This window comes from Rhinichthys klamathensis, unplaced genomic scaffold, assembly GCF_029890125.1.
Source record: "Rhinichthys klamathensis goyatoka isolate OS25496 unplaced genomic scaffold, OSU_Roscu_1.1 h1tg000478l_1, whole genome shotgun sequence".
Classification (NCBI taxonomy): domain Eukaryota; kingdom Metazoa; phylum Chordata; class Actinopteri; order Cypriniformes; family Leuciscidae; genus Rhinichthys; species Rhinichthys klamathensis.
Window position 1 is genome coordinate 83,053 of NW_026606966.1, and position 16,481 is coordinate 99,533.

General features: G+C 36.6%; 1 protein-coding gene across 8 annotated transcripts in view; it reads left to right on the forward strand.

Annotated features, from left to right (window-relative positions):
* The window catches only part of sh3pxd2aa (SH3 and PX domains 2Aa), a 96,808-nt gene that overhangs the window by 68,506 nt on the left and 11,821 nt on the right, over positions 1-16,481 (forward strand). For 4 of the 8 annotated variants that reach the window (XM_056237117.1, XM_056237118.1, XM_056237119.1 and 1 more), the window contains 2 exons: positions 13,862-13,975; positions 16,342-16,425. In XM_056237117.1, the coding sequence (XP_056093092.1) occupies positions 13,862-13,975; positions 16,342-16,425 (198 nt within the window). The remainder of the gene's footprint in view (positions 1-13,861; positions 13,976-16,341; positions 16,426-16,481) is intronic. The other 4 variants (XM_056237121.1, XM_056237123.1, XM_056237122.1 and 1 more) reach the window with 1 other exon arrangement.

A 16,481-nucleotide genomic window follows, 5' to 3' on the forward strand; every position in this document is an offset into this window, starting at 1 on the left:
ATTATCGCTTTATATACAGTATTTTTGAGCAAAAGAGTGCCATGATATCATACATACACTGTCTTTTCAGAATGTCTAGAGGAAACATTCCTCCTCTTCCATTGGATGAACCTGATCTTGAATACATCATGACCATTATAGAGTAATCAATCCAAAAGTCCTATATCAGTCTGGTCAACACCTCAGACATTTGTTCATTTAGCTTTTATTTTACAATTTAACCCTTAGAGGTAAGACATATAGTTGTAACAATTATATCTATATTAGTGTCCACATAAAGAACTACTGTATAACGTTATATTTATTCTTTAACGTCAGATTTGGGTTGACTGTCAAAGTTGATTTTTTTACCCCGTTAAAAAACAACAACTCCAAAATTGATTTCAAAGAATCCACTGTTCTCTTTTTAAAACCTTGTAGTTAGCATAGTTATCATTCTTTGTGTGAACAAACCTTTACTCTATGCCTTTCTTTTAATGGTAGATTACTGGTTTATTTGTTCAAGCCGAGTACAGATTTTCAGGTACAATGGCTTGTACTCATTGATTCTCACAACTGGACAAGTAATTTAATCACACTAAAGATTCAGAGAGACTCCAGGAATAAGAGTCTTGCTCAGGATGCAGTTGTCCTTGAGTAAGAAACCCTTGGCTTCCTTAGCCACAGTTAAACTCCAGCTGTTTTACAGTGCAGGCAAAGCTTGACAACTTCGCTTGGGTTGGGAAGAGATGAACCACGCAGGGCCACAGGATTAATGAACTTGAGAAACAAAAGCAGAAAATATCTGAATGGGAGAAGATAATAGAATCTAAACACAGTGACAGAATCATTTAAAGGAATGGCTCCCCCCCAAAAAAGAAAGTCATATGTTTGAGCTGTTACGAAAGTGAACAAATGCTGGCGGAATTGTTATTTTAGAAACTGTTCCTTTAAATCAGCCTAGGCCTCTGTTGTGAACTGCCTGTCCTTCGCTGACTCCAGAATTCCTCAAATGTTCAAAGCATTTATTGAAACTGAAGATGAGTTGCAGCAGCTTGATATCACTAGAAGCCCATCCTCTAAAATCCCGTCTCTTTAGCAGACTTCCATATTTTGAACTACAGAATTAAATTACTACTCTAGTGTATCTGTCAGATGCAGTATATTTATTAAGATTGGATATCATTCAAACCAACTTTTTAATGTGGCTGAAATTGCGTTTATAAGAAGCGACTGGCAGAAGTTGGGCTGCTCTGGCTTCCCTCTGGGTCATGGAGAGGGAACGATGGAAAAATCCCCCTTGTCCTTAGTTTCATTATAGGCTAATGGATCTTGCAGGGCCTTAGATTCTTACAGAGTGGTTACAGTGTCACGCATCCCAAACCAATACCACCAGAAAGCATTCAGAAGTTTTTGTTAAATGTCTGTGATATAGATAACGCAGTCAAAGCCATCAAGAGTTTATAGGTCAATGTGCTGTTTTTATCATTATTTTTTGCTATACTCTTCCACGTAAAAATACTTTTTTTTAGCAAAACCTCCAAATAAATTTGAGGGTTATTTATGGATCAGGTTGGAGGTCAATGACGTTTGCTGTCACTGATGTTAGAGCTGGCACACCACATCTCTGACACATGGCAAGTGTAAATATGTTGTCAGCAAATAGCTGCTTTTGGTGTGTTTTCCACACAAAGCTATTGTATGGTTTTAGAAGACTTTGAATAAATCCTGCAATCCTGCAAGTCGTATTTTTTTTAATTTTACTGTACTTTATTGTTCTTTTTTAAAGCAACTGTAAATTGTCATCCACTTTTGTTCTATAAAACAGAGACTGGACGTTCTGCCAAATCCCTTTTTCTGTCGTCATAAGGTGTTTGAAATGACGTAATTTTCATTTTTAGAGAACAAAATTTTGGTGAGCTAAAAAGAAAAAAATAAAGAAAAAAATAATGGTGCTACAAGAATTTTACAGTTGAAATCAGGCCTCAAAACATTGAAATGTACATTCTAAAGACTGTTTAATACTTTGCAGCTTTGAATAGAAAAGAGTATACTATATATTGCAAAAAAATAAGCTCTGATATTGTCAGTAAAAACATTTTCATATATTTAATATTTCATATATACTGTATTTTCATAACACTATTTCATATACTGTAAATGCTGTTCTTTTAAAAATTTTATTCATCAAAAAGTGAGGAAAAAAATATATTAAGCAGCACAACTGTTTTCAACATGGATAATAGTAAGTAATGATTCTTGAGCAGCAAATCAGCATATTAGAATGATTTCTGAAGGACCATGTGACACTGAAGACTGGAGTAATAATGCTGAAAATTCAGCTTTGCATCACAGGAATAAATTACATTTTAAAATGTATTCAAATAGAAAAATCTCAAATTTAATTTGTGTTTTTGATCCAATAAATGCCGTATTGGTGAGCATAACCTAAATAAAAAAAACACGGACCCTACACTTTTTAAATATAAATTCTTCATTTAAGTATTTTATTAATGATTGTTATAAAGAAACATTTATTATTCCATGCAGTATCTGAGCGTATGTAAATCTTTTAGCGCTTTTGGTTTTTTTCACAGGGCTGCTGTGCTTCCTGAACAATGCTCTACTATGAAAATTGCTCTGTGCCATCAATATTGTGAGGTTCCCCTCCATCCTCTCGCCTCTCTCTCCCCTGGGTCCATTCATTCAGCCGGTAACCCCCGCACACTGTAACAGAGTCAATAGAGAGCTGCTCGCGGTCTCGGGTAGGCTGGTTTATCTTGGCTTCGCTCCTGTTGGAGATCCGGTCCGTGGAGAGCCACGCTGAACCTGGACCAAAGGGTTCAAACTTTTATATGCATTGAGCTGTCTGAAAAGATCTTTATAAGCCTGGTGCTACACCTCTCAGGGGTATCTATTGTTTAATTGATTAAGGTCATTGAGATAATAGTCTTGATAGTAAGAAAGCCACAAAGCTGAAATAACTGGCTTTAACCATTTTGAAAATCGACTGATCAATACATTTATTTATTTCTGTAATAGTGTGGCAGGGAAAATCAATCAGTATTCAGTCTTTCAACCTTAAAGGGATGGGTCAAAAAAAAAAAAAAAAGTCATCATTTACACAGCCGGTATGACTTCTGTAGAACACAAAAGAAGTTATTCTGAAGAACTGTTGTTTTTTTGTCCATATAATGAAAGTCAATGGGGTCCAAAACAACAATGGACTCGATTGTGTTTGGTTTTTGAGACCTTTTTCAAAATATCTTCTTTTGTGTTCTGCGGAAAAAAATAAAGTCATACAGGCTTGGAATGACATGAGGATGAGTAAATTTTGACAGAGGTTTTATTTGTGGGTGAACTATTTCTTTAAGAATCTCCTACACTCTTAGAAGAAAAGGTTCTATATGGAACCTTAAAGGGTTCTGTCAGGCGCTTCATATAGAGAACATTTTTAGGCCAATTCACACCGCACTGATACAATTCTAAATCCAACGGCCAACTTGTTTGTTGGCGTCTGTTTATACGGTGTAAATTGAATTTAAGGGGTACCCATTATGGTATAATTTTATGGATTTTCTTTTTTATTTATTACATTTTATGAATTAAATGGCTCGTAAACATGCTTTTTCACTAGAAAAAACATTAAATAACCCGACATTAAGACAAGAACCCTAGAGGTCTACTGTATAGAACCCTATTTAACTTTTTTCTACAAGTGTAGTTTTAATGTTTTTTATGTTTACATAAACAAAAAAGAAAATTCTGTCATCCTTTTGTCGTTCCAAACCTCTATGCCCTCATATTCAAATTTTGTACTTCTCTCTCAGTTAAAAATGTTCTGCTTACAGGCATGTGTGTGTTTTTGATTCGTATTGTTTGTGTCTGAAGATCTCCATCGTTCTCTCACTGATTACGTTTCTGATTGGTTGCCAGTTTCCTTGAAAACATCACTCTCTTTTCAATGAACCGGTCCAGGAAAACAAGTGCAGGAAAGAAATAACATGTTTATGCTGATCTAAGACCAGCTGTTCCTGAACAAATCTCAACCACTGGAGCTCTTGAAATAAAAACCGCAACAGTGATCTTAGATTAATGTGCATGAGCGAGCGACATAACCAGCCTTTGAAGTTCAGACCAAAGAGAAGCCCCCCTCCACTGCCTCGGCTTTGTTAGATTACACCAAACCCATTTTGGTCCTAAGCCCAAAACCTGATACTCTAGCTTTTCAGGAAAGAACTTGAGTGTGACAAAATGTAGACCAGACTCTCCACTGACCTGGATTTTGGAGAACGTCAGATGAAATACCCTTCCGGTGATTTCAGTCGGAATAGTAATCAGACATGTGACATTTTATTGAAAGCCGTTATATCGATAGATAATTGTGTGGTAAAACAGCGATTCATTTTGAATAACATTAAAAAATTGGATTTTTTTTTTTTTTTTGCTTTACTTCTGCTTCTGTCAAGAACTGAGTGGCCAGAGTGTGAACTTAATAAAAGCAACGTGTTACATTTTTTCTTTACTTCTGGACTTATCTTAAGCCTGGTCTCTCTCTCTCATAACTCATCTGTATCGTACAACATTCATTACCACTCTCAGAATTTCATAAATAATGTGTTCTATGATATAATTTGTTGTTTTCATACATTGCTTGTATCTGATTACATTTTTTCATTTCTGTTTGCTACTTCAGCCCTAAAATAAGAAAGTGAAAGGCACTTGAATTTTTGCCTGTCTTAATGGTTTTTCTTTTCTTCTTCTTCTGGCTGGTTTGGATGGAGGGAATGTGTGGTGAAACTCCAGCTTTGAAGTTTAGGCCAAACATCTGCAATCTCTTTCTCTCTCTCTTTCCTTGTTGTCTCTTTTGTTCAGCCTCTCTTGGTTCTTGCCTTTCCTTTCCTCTCATTCAGTTCAGTTTAATTATAACAGAGCAGAACATCAGAATTGTATCACATGAGCTCAAATCTAAAAGTGTCATTCAGCAGGATATGGTTATGGTTATGAATTTGCCAGTGAGCATTATGACATCCTAATCAGATCTTCGTTTTCAGGCCTTTAGTGCTTAAAATAACTTTTTATTAAGTATTATATGCGGCTGTCTGTATTGGAAAACTTTCAAACTTTAAGTTGCAGTTCGTAGCTTTTTTGGGGTTAAAAATTATCCAAAATATATATTTGAGAAAATACATAACCAGCCAGTGTTCAAAACTTATCTGCTTGCCGTAGCTCGATTCAAAACGGTAAGCTTGTAATAATGTTTTTAATTCCAGTGGTACTGGTGGATTTCCGTGGGAGATTCGAGCATGTCTTTGCGTCATTACGTCACATCTGTACGCATAAAGAAGGAGTCTCGGCTAGTAGGCTATATTGCGTGTGAGGATGTTGGAGGTGGAGATTTATAGCCTTTTCTCACAGCACTATAATTAAACTTATCAATTTGATGGCGGATCCAGAAAGGTTCAAACGACAATCACCAGTGACAACAGATTCACTCGCTGTAAAATGCAAAAGACTTCGTTCGGACTTCGGAGTGGCTACAGAAAAAAAGAGACGGCAACCGGACCCATGCGAAAACAAGGATAATATCGTTAGGACATTACATGTAGTCACGCAATGCTGACGTTGTTAACATTAACAATTTGAGAACAAAGTATAATTTGCACGGTTTTGCGTGATATGATAACTTATAAGCGCCGCGATTGTTAGATTTAATCAGCGCGATTTACTGCAATGTCTCCTCAAACATTGTGTTCCTCCGCGCTGTGAGGTGTTTAGGGTGTTGAAGTACAACTCACGTAAAGTTGATAATTCCGCGAATGACTGCAATTGCAGATTTCGAACAGAGATGGGGACAAAGAGGAAAAACGCCGGACTGCAGCTTTAAAGTTAAACAAAAGTATATTTATTGTGTCATACGTTATTCTTTCTTTTGCTTTTTTCATTCATTGTTCTCTCATCCATTCTTTTTTCTCTGCATTCTTTCTCTCATCCACTCATTCATTGTTTGTCTGACTGTTCTTTCCTCCTTCCTGTTGTTTGTTCTTTCATTCATTTGTGAATGGTGATTTTTGTTATTTCTACTAGTGGCGGCAAAGGGAATTGCAAAAAAAAAAAAAAAAATAGTGATTTGTTTTTAAACGTATTAACTGTCCTTTAATTCTTCAACCAAACAGGTAATCCAAAACTCATACCACTGGATGAGCCAGACATGTTGAATTGCTCAAACAAGCAGGGTTTTGATAGTGGCAAGGTGTCTGCACATTAAACTAAAATAAGAGAAAGTATTAGACATCAAATTCTAATCTTATCTGTGTACACGCATACATAAACAAGCTTACATGACCTACTCCCCTACCATGTGTATCGGAACAGAAGTTCATGGCACACACATGCATCTTTCAGAAGAAACATTTCTCAGAAGCAGATACGCAGTGTAAGATTTATTAGCCTGTTTTGCAGAAGCGCCATCTTTCTCAGAAAAGACTAGATATTTTGCTTTGAAGAGCAAGCCCACCTGTATCTCAGCCGATAGACTTCTGTTGTCTGTTTTTGTGTGAGAGGATCGTAACGTCCTGAACTGACGAGGAGTACATACTAGTTTCAGCATCAAAACAGCATTCCGGTTGTCTCTCTGGAGCTATGTGTGTCTTTTGTTTTGGTTAAAGAATTAGTTTCTGCTTTGTCAAGCAAAAGTTTAGCTTTGAAACTTGGCAGACATAACGCATAGTATCAGTTTGAGCTTTCAAGTCATCCCAGCTGAATTCTGACTGTTCATATTCATTATTGCTATTGGATATCCAGTGTTTGAAATGCTCTCAAATGTCTAATCTGAAGGTGTGAGATTATTTCTTTAAAGGTGCACTTTAATTCTTATATTCTCGACTTTGTTTATGTTGTCTTGGATGTATACCGACACCTATTGGTGTGGATACAACATCACAGAAACGTTTTCAGACACCAGTGTAATTTTACCAGCTTGTCATGTGATTTCAACATGGCTGCCTCCATGAGGCCACCCACCCCATCTAAAATAAAACAGCTTGTATTAGGCTACTGATAAGAATACAGTCTTCATCTTATGTGTGTATACAGTATTTGTTATATAATACATCATTAAAAGTGTCTTAAAAGTACTATTCAATTAGTTAATGTGTAAAGTTTGAGTGCACCTCAAATGTTGTACTGAAAGCTGTGATGACACACACCTATATACTCGCAAATAGATAAACAAATACCCAATGACTCCAATGAAAAGCATCTGTGTGATGGCTAAACTGTGCGCAACCCTTCCAATTTTGCATTCTGATTGAATTGACCCTCTGTGCTTGCCGTAGACGGTTCCTGGTGTGCACAAACAGGGAGACAAGTATCTCATTGAAAGTGGGTCAGTCAGGCAGGGTGGCCACAACCTGCTCTCAGCTCTCTCACAAATTCATTAGCAAGTTCATAGTACTCGTGTGTATGCGTTTGTGAGAGATTTGCTGTGTCAGGGTGGTATATATATGTCAGTGTGGTCTAATTGACTCAAATGAATCTTAGGATTTCTGTATGTAAGCACTGTTGTGATTTTTTTGGCACTCTGACTCAGCGCTAGTTTTCTGATCTCTGTGTTTGTTTCCGTCTCTCAGTGTATGTCTTCCAACTGGCATCACCATTACATTTTTTAAAATGAGAGCCACTGTTTCTTTGGGTTTAAAATGAGCATTGCCATCCAAAAGATTGGGGTCAGTAAGATTTTTTTTAGTGTTTTTAGAAAGAAGCCTCTTAGGCTCACCAAGGCTGCATTTATCCTGATCCTTTATAAATCATTATAATATGCTGATTTACTGCTCAAGAAACATTCCTGTTAAAAAAAGTTGTGCTGCTTAATATTCATTCATCCATTCATAACGTTCATAAAACTTTAATAAATTAACTTCCATTAAAACGGTTCCTGCCTGAGTCCCGTCAGATTGTTTTCCATCGGCTGTGGAGGTGAAGACGACAACTCCCATGATTCCACACTCATTCACGGCATCATCAAGCTAGGCTTTTGTTATTATTCTAAACAAACTACCTTTAGAGGCGAAACTTACATACTGTGCCTTTAAGACATGTCTCGAGTTTGAGGAGGCAATTTTCTGTTGAAACTTGAACATAACATTTGTTTATCTGTATTACAGAACTTTTCCAGTTGCTGTTACATTTATCACACTTTTGTTACATTTATTCAGATTAGACACTGTTTAATTCATTAATTATTATACCTCCGGTTTCACAGACAAGGCTTTAACCTAGTCCCAGACTAAAATGCATGTTCGAGCTGCTGAAAGCAACTTTAAGCTCTGACATACTGTATCTTAAAATATGTCAGTGTCATTGTTTTGTCTCAAGATAAACACCAGTAATGTTTTTTTTCTAAGGCATGTTTATAAAAGCTACTTAAATGTCCTAATTGAACTAAGGCCTAATCCTGGCTTAATCTAAGCCCTGTCTAAGAAACCAGGCCTTTGTCTGAAAAGTCCATTCAGGATAAACTTGATAGTAATCGACAATGTATAATACGAGGATGCGCAATGCTAGAGCTCTTTTTTTGTAAATAAACACGAACGGAAAATTTTCAAATAACATTAACACATAAGAATGTACAATGTGAGCAGTGTGAATTGTGCAGCAAGTTAACCCAGGATTCTGTTGAGACAGACCCGGGGATACTTAAGTTCAAGTGTGAAAAGCCCTGTAGTATAAACCGTTATGTACTTCTACTTTAACTATATCAGACTGGATTAAGTTTGACTTTAAATTGAGATTTTCTAGGCAAATTTTGAGCAACGAAATGATAAACTCAAGAATCACGTACTACGAATTTGGATATATTTTTGCTTTTAGTAGCCTATTATGTTAATTCTAGAGTTGAAGTCTTTATCTTGGGGTCTTGAGACCACATAAACATGGTCTGGGTCTGGGTCTCAAAACTTGAAGTTTTGGTCTGGATATGGATCTTGGTTTATGGTTTCAGAAAAGACCACATTTCTATTTCCAACATACTGAAGATGATAATTATGTCCACCACAGGTCGGTGCGGCATCTTCACCCTTGGAAAGGATTTACAAGAATTCCATGACTGTAAACCCCAACAAAGCCACTGTACAAAGTAGGGTTTGAAAAGAAAGATGCAGTAAATCGTTTCTGTTTCAGATGATAAACTGGATACGGGGTCTAGCCTTGGTCTGGAAGGGTCTAGTGCATAATGCAACCACAAATATGTTACCGTTCAGATGTTTGGGGTCAGTCTCTTATGAATCTCTTATGCTCATCTCTTAGGCTGCATTTATTTGATTAAAAACTAATCTTGTAAAATTATTTTACAACTTAAATATCTTTTAATATATTTTAAAATGTAACTGTGATGGCAAAGCTGAATTACTCCTGTCTTCAGTGTCACATGATCCTTCAGAAATCATTCTCTGATTCGGTGTTGAAGTAACATTTCTTATTATTATCAGAGCCGGACAGTAACGGAGTACATTTACTTGAGTACAGTACTTAAGTACAATTTTGAGGGATCTGTACTTTACTCGAGTATCATTTTTGGGGAGTACTCATGACTTTACTCAAGTACATTTGAGAGGCAAATATTGTACTCTTTACTCCAATACATTTCTATCCATAACCGTGAGTACCCGAGTAAAAAAAGAAAAAAAAGTTAAAAAAAAAAGCAAAATCTCGGAAACCCTCAATTTGTTGTTTCCCTCTCAAACGTGATTGGATTGTGCAGGCGCCACTGATTGGGACAGCCTATCAGCAATCACTTTCAGCTTTCCGCCAAAGTCAACTCCATGGTCAGATTTTATATTACACATTAATGTAAGCCAAGCATTTGGTTTGATGTTCTTGAGTATGTGGTGTGTTTAACACAGTCAGGTTCAAATGTGGCAGTGGCATAGCCACGAGGGATTTCTGATTTCTTAAAAAAAAAAACTTTAGGAGGCAAAATATATTTTTACTGATTATGTGAATTACACTGCGCAAACCAAAGTAGGCTACTACCCAGCGAATGAAGGAGGGTTGGCGCTCAGTCTCCACAGTACATAAAATATTCATTTTGTTTTATTTTATTTTTCCGGTTTGCATTTATGAGGAAAAAACAATGTTATGGACGTGTTCTCCGTTACTGTACGTGAGCGCTCTGAAAGCGGCATAAAAAATGCTTTAAAACTTTCACAGAGACCTCAAACAGAAAACACAAAACCTTTCTTTAACCTGAATTTCGTTTTGCATTAATTGTATCTTAATTTTAATCAATGTTTCATCAACCAATTGCCTGGGTTTAATAAATAAGAAGTAAATAGCAGACGATAGATAAGAAACGGAGGCGCCGGCCTGTGAACTGGATCTCGTCTCATAAATGAACCGAAACTCAGTGTATAAGGTAGCCTACTTGCCTCTCACAGACATGTCTACTTTTAAACAGAAAAAATCAAAACAAAAGAAAACAGACTACAGACTGCTTATGTAATCCGTATGAAATGTGCGTTTCTCTCTGGCGCGTTCACTGCTGAAGATCGCGAGTCAGCATCGTCAACTTAATCTAGCCGACACTGACAAAGAAAACACTTGTTTATTAACAAGTGTTTATTAATAAACAATTAAAATATCTCCTTGCTATATTTTACATATTCATAATCATTCCTTTTGCCGGTTCTATGTGACAGCTTTTAGGTGCTTTATTGGCAGCGCCACCCTTACATGTGGTGTGTGTGTTGTCCCCGCATTTAAAGATGGGACCCCCAAAAAATTAAATTATATTAAACAAAGCAACATGGTAAAAAGATGAAAATGACTTGATTTTACTTTCAATTCCTTTTACATTCTCCAAGGTATTAACATTAACATTTTTCATAACTCCATGTAGGACGTTTCTGCGCATAAATGTAAGCACTGTGGCAGTAGATTAGTAATGCAATATTTAGAAAATCTACTCTTGTACTCTTGATACTCAAGTACTTTTAAAAACAAGTACTTTAGTACTTTTACTTAAGTAGACATCTGAATGTAGTACTTTTACTTGTACTTGAGTAAAATTTAGCAAGGGGTATCTGTACTTTTACTCAAGTAACAAAGCTCTGTACTCTGTCCGCCTCTGATTATTATCAATGTTGACAACAGTTGTGCTGCTTAATATTTTTGTGGTAAATCATAAAATACTGCCACTCATCAGTTTAACACATCCTTTCTAAGAAAAAAAAATCTTACAGACCTCAAACTTTTGAATGGTAGTGCATATGCGTGTTTAAGTATTTTTGCACATGTGTGATGTGGGTAAATAATTGTATTCTAAAGCGTACAGTATTTGACATCATTATTGGCCCGCGTTGGTTTAGAACATTTGCTGTTGATCACTTAGCGCCCTGTCAAAAGACTTTGCTTCTGTGCCATTATGATGTCAGAGCTAGATTACTGCTGACTGATGACATCACACTGTTATGAACAGCTTTCCAGAAATACTCTGTTGCCTTGGCAACAGGCTCGCTCAGAAAGATCTGTTTCAGCTGGAGAACCGTTTTGAATTTTCATTCATTGGCGTTAACATATGTTAGCTTTGCATTTAAGTTTAAGTGTGCCAAATTATGGTTTTAATTCCATAACCTTAGTAAATTGTAGTTCTGCACAGTTTGATGTACTCAAATGTGATGGGTGGTGGTGATGGCGCAGTGGATAAGACACATGCCTTTGGTGTGAGAGACCCGGGTTCGAATCCACTGTGAGACACCAATGTGTCCCTGAGCAAGACACTTAACCCCTAGTTGCTCCAGAGGTGTGCGACCTCTGACATATATAGCAATTGTAAGTCGCTTTGGATAAAAGCGTCAGCTAAATGAATAAATGTAAATGTAAATGTAAATGTAAATGTCCTTTTCATAAAGGTTGTATGAGTCTCTCGTGGCATAACACTTTTTCTTTGACCGTCTTTTTTGCTGCTTTGTTTTTAAAGCTGCTCAGAATCATCTTTGAGTTATTGTGGAAATGTAAAAAACAACAACTTAAAAAACATTACAAACCATATTTCAAAAACAAATAATAATCCTGACACCAGGGCCGTGCACAGGGGGGTGGCCCGGTGGCTAGAGCCACTGCCCTTTTGCCCTCATCAGCTGAGGTGCCCCTCTCGCCCCCATCCCTAACCCTCCAGAGGATTTCCATAAAAACGTTATGTTATCGCTCCAGAATTTTCGCACGTTAAAAAATAAATACGACCTCACGTTATGTCAATCACACTTGCACACTGCCTCCGAAACTTTCGTCCGTCATAAAAAATTCGAATCGGGTAAAAATCTAATCGAACCGTAGCCAGCAGTTTGAATGGAGTTTGAATGGTGTTTTGACAATTCAGAGCCAACGAATCACGAATACGAAAAAACGCAGTGTGCAATGGCCTTTATTCTGTATTTTTTTCTGTGCGTGCACACACACACACACACACACAAACACACACAACCCGACGCGTGCAGCCCTGCACATAGACAGAGCAGCGCGCAAGGACTGAACTGAGCTCTCTTTCGCGTCTGAATGGACAAATACACACAACATTATGTCTAAATGTCCGTTTTGGAGAGTATTCACTTAAACGCAGTCAGTTATGTCTTTACAGAACGTACAGTTGTGAGAATATCGGATGTGCATCAGTGCAATTGGATCTGCACACTCGGTCTTAAAGTGACAGTGCGTAATAAACCTAATGCCGTCTGTGCACTTAATCAAACAACAAAATAAAAAGAGAAAAGCATTCACTGCTCTTTAATAGCTTTAATAAGGATTAATTATATTTAATTCATACAAATAAATATGTCTGCTTGAAAGAATAAAGAATGATGTATGTAAAACTTAAATTTTAAGATATTATTTTATGTCACAGTGCGAAATATGTGTCTGTATTGCATGTTCAAACTTTAAAAATTATTAATATTATCAGGTTAATAGATGTTTTCTACGGGAATATATAATGGGTTTGGACATTTTAGAGAAATTCTAAATTAATGCATTACAATTTAACACTAAACCCATTAAATTTTAGTCGAATAAATCTACTGTAGATTTAGTAGACTAAAACCTTATTGTATTTCGTCGACTAAAACTAAAACAATTCAGATGACTAAAATATGACTAAAACTAAATGGCATTTTAGTCAAAAGACTAAGACTAAATCAAAATTTGCTGTCAAAATTAACACTGATCTAAATGAATAGTACCTTAGTATATTAGCTAGGTTACAATGGGGCTAAAGGCACACCCTAACATTTGCTTTTCACATATGATTGCAGAAAAATATTTGTTTGAAAATTGATGGAGCAACATATTTTGTGTGAAAATAAATCATAAAGGTGGTTTGTTAGTTTAAAAATCGTATTAATGTATGAGGTGGCAAGGAGGTACACACGGGGTAAAACCAGCACAAAAGACACATAGTATTGATACAAATACTTTAGCTAAATTAATATAATTTCATGTTAGCTGCTAAGAGCATGTCAGACACATCCTCATGTTTGACTGTGCATACAAACACAATAATGTTCACCCTCAATGATATTTATGATGTGTGAGGCCTAATTGATCCCATTTGATACACAGGAAGTTAGTGTACGAAATTTATAAACGCATCGCCTGAAACTAACACCAGAGAGAGTGTGTTTGCGTATACGATTGAAGCCAAAACATTGCATCCCATCAGATCAGTAAAATCCAAATGTCTGTGCATTAGTGTTTATTTGCAAAGCATAGATGCATCACCTTTCTCTAAACACTGTCCAGGTGGTGAAAACAGCATCATTTATTCATGAGATCAATCAGTATTTTGCAGTATATTAGGTGAAAAATAATATCTTCTGGATGTTTTTTGTAGGCTGGTGGTTTGTCAGCACTGTTGAAGAACAGGGCTGGGTTCCTGCCACGTACCTGGACTCTCAGAGCGGCACCAGAGATGATCTGGACCTGGGAACATCTAGATCTGGAGAAGGTAGGACACACCAATTACACTCTCTCTCCTACTTTCCCACGCACAAACACTCTTATACCCCAAGAAATCTTCACCAAAACCAGTACAAGATGACCTGTTTTGCATTTATTGACCAATCACCACCCAGAACCGTACATATGGATTATACCAAAGTCTAAATTTTCTTTGAGAAGCTTCTGCTTGTTTGAGAAAAAGAGTGAAGACTTAAGGACTGTGAGAGACCATCGATTGGAGAAGGAGAAATAAAGGAAAGAAGGGCGTCTCCTTTATCATTACAGTGCTGCTATCATTTCTTTGAATCTATACATAATACATTGCTTCTCTAAAAGGTTGCACTAGTACATTGGTTGTACTTTATAGTGTGTTGTAACTACACACCATATTGAATCTGGGTGTTTCCTCAACTATGGGCACTTTTGGCCCTGTGGACTTTTTCAAACATTTTGACAGAATTTTATTAATTTATTTCATGAAGATTCCCACCACTGTGTCATTTCCACCACATCCCAAGTTACGTATTGTGTTTATTAGCATTGTGTGGTTGAAACATTTCAGAATAAAATGGCATTTGAAAAGTGACAAATATCTTAATCTTCATAATAGTAAACAGACAAAGTAGAAATCTGTAGGTTTTAAAGTCACAATGAAACAGAAGTACCGACAGATCTTTTATTCTGTGTAACAGACTATTGAAAAAGAAAAAGACTGGGTTCTTTCCATCAGATGTTGATTGGATGTCCGGCATGCATCAACAGAGAGAAGTTTGTCGTCTTCTGTCTCAGACGATCGACATTTTGATTAAACAAACAAACAAACAAATACATTGATGAATCATTCGGTAACACTTTACTTGAAGGGGTGTGCATAAGACTGACATGACACCTTCATAACCATGACATGACATATGTCATGAATATGAAGTAGGGTTTATGCATGTTTATGACAACCGTCATTAAGTGTCTTTCGCTCAATAATGACATTTTGAATGCAAATATGAAATTGTTTAAGATGTCTTTGTTATGACATCTTGACATAAACCATAACATCATAACCTGTCAGTGTCTTTGTCGTGACAACTTGACATTAAATTAAGTTAAACTGTCATGTGGTTGGTTTTGACATTGGCTGTCATCAGTCCATTATAACTGTGTCATGAATATTTTTCGTGACCTCAACTACAGTGGTAGAAATTGAATTTGTCATTAAAAAGTTATAATGGCTTCATGACAGCCAATGTCAAAACCAACCACCTGACAGTTTAATGTAATGTTAACCAATAAAGCTAAGTGGTTTCTTAAGTTTGATAATTAATCTGCTGTGTCATGTTTATGACAGGTTGTGTTGTCTTAGTAATGTTAAGTTGTCATGACAAAGACACTGACAGGTTATGATGTATTGGTTTATGTCAAGGTGTCATAACAAAGACATCTCAAACAATGTCATATTTGCATTAAAAATGTCATAACTGAGCGAATGACACTTAATGACAGTTGTCATAAACATGCATACAACTTCCTTCATATTCATAACATGTGTCATGTCATGATTATGAAGGTGTTATGTTAGTCTTATGCACACCCCTTCAAGTAAAGTGTTACCAATCATTCACAATAAGATGTACTGTATTTGCAAAATAATTTTCATTTCATGTCCTGGAACATAAATTGACCAAAGTTGAAGAAACACCCATCTGTTTTCTCACTGCAATGAAACAAACATTGAGAAGTCTCATTATAAATTTGTCCCTTTCTAATCCTTCTTTTCCGTCTTCCCAAACCCCAGTCATCTGCTGCCATCAGCATTTCCTGGGTTCAGAACCACATTTTTAGCTGCATCTTGAAATGTATGCCACTGAAGAGCTCAATGTGTAAGATTAGGAGTGGTCAGGCTGGAGATAAAGCATCCGCTACTATCTTTGTCTTGAATAGATCGAAACATCCCAACACAATTTATTGATCCCTGAGGGGTAATTTACCTTCCATATGGCCACAACAGCTTCATTTATGGATGTTGCTGCAGTTTTTTCAGACTGAACTTTATTTGAGATAGACCATCTACTGTTTCTTTACTTCCACACATTTTTTCCTTTTGAATGTATGGAGATAATGAGTGGTTAATATATATATATACTGTATAATATAATACATGAATTTCAATAACAAAATCCAATAACACATGTATTAATCCAAATACTCCATTGCTTGCCATCATCGCTCAAGCCAAAAACCCTCCTAACCTATCACGAAACTCTTTTCTTTCATGTAATATGTCTTCATTACACTAATACCAGTGTTCCTCCTGAGTTGTTTATGTTGAGTTTGTCATGTCTCTGTTCTCTTTCTGCTGTCCTCATTCACCCGTGTCAGTTACTAAGAGACGTAAGGCTCATCTGAAGAGGCTTGACCGGAGATGGACACTAGGGGGAATAGTCAACCGCCAACAAAGCCGAGGTGAACACACATGCAATCACGCATGCCTGCATAGACTGATCACATGCAAGCAGTCA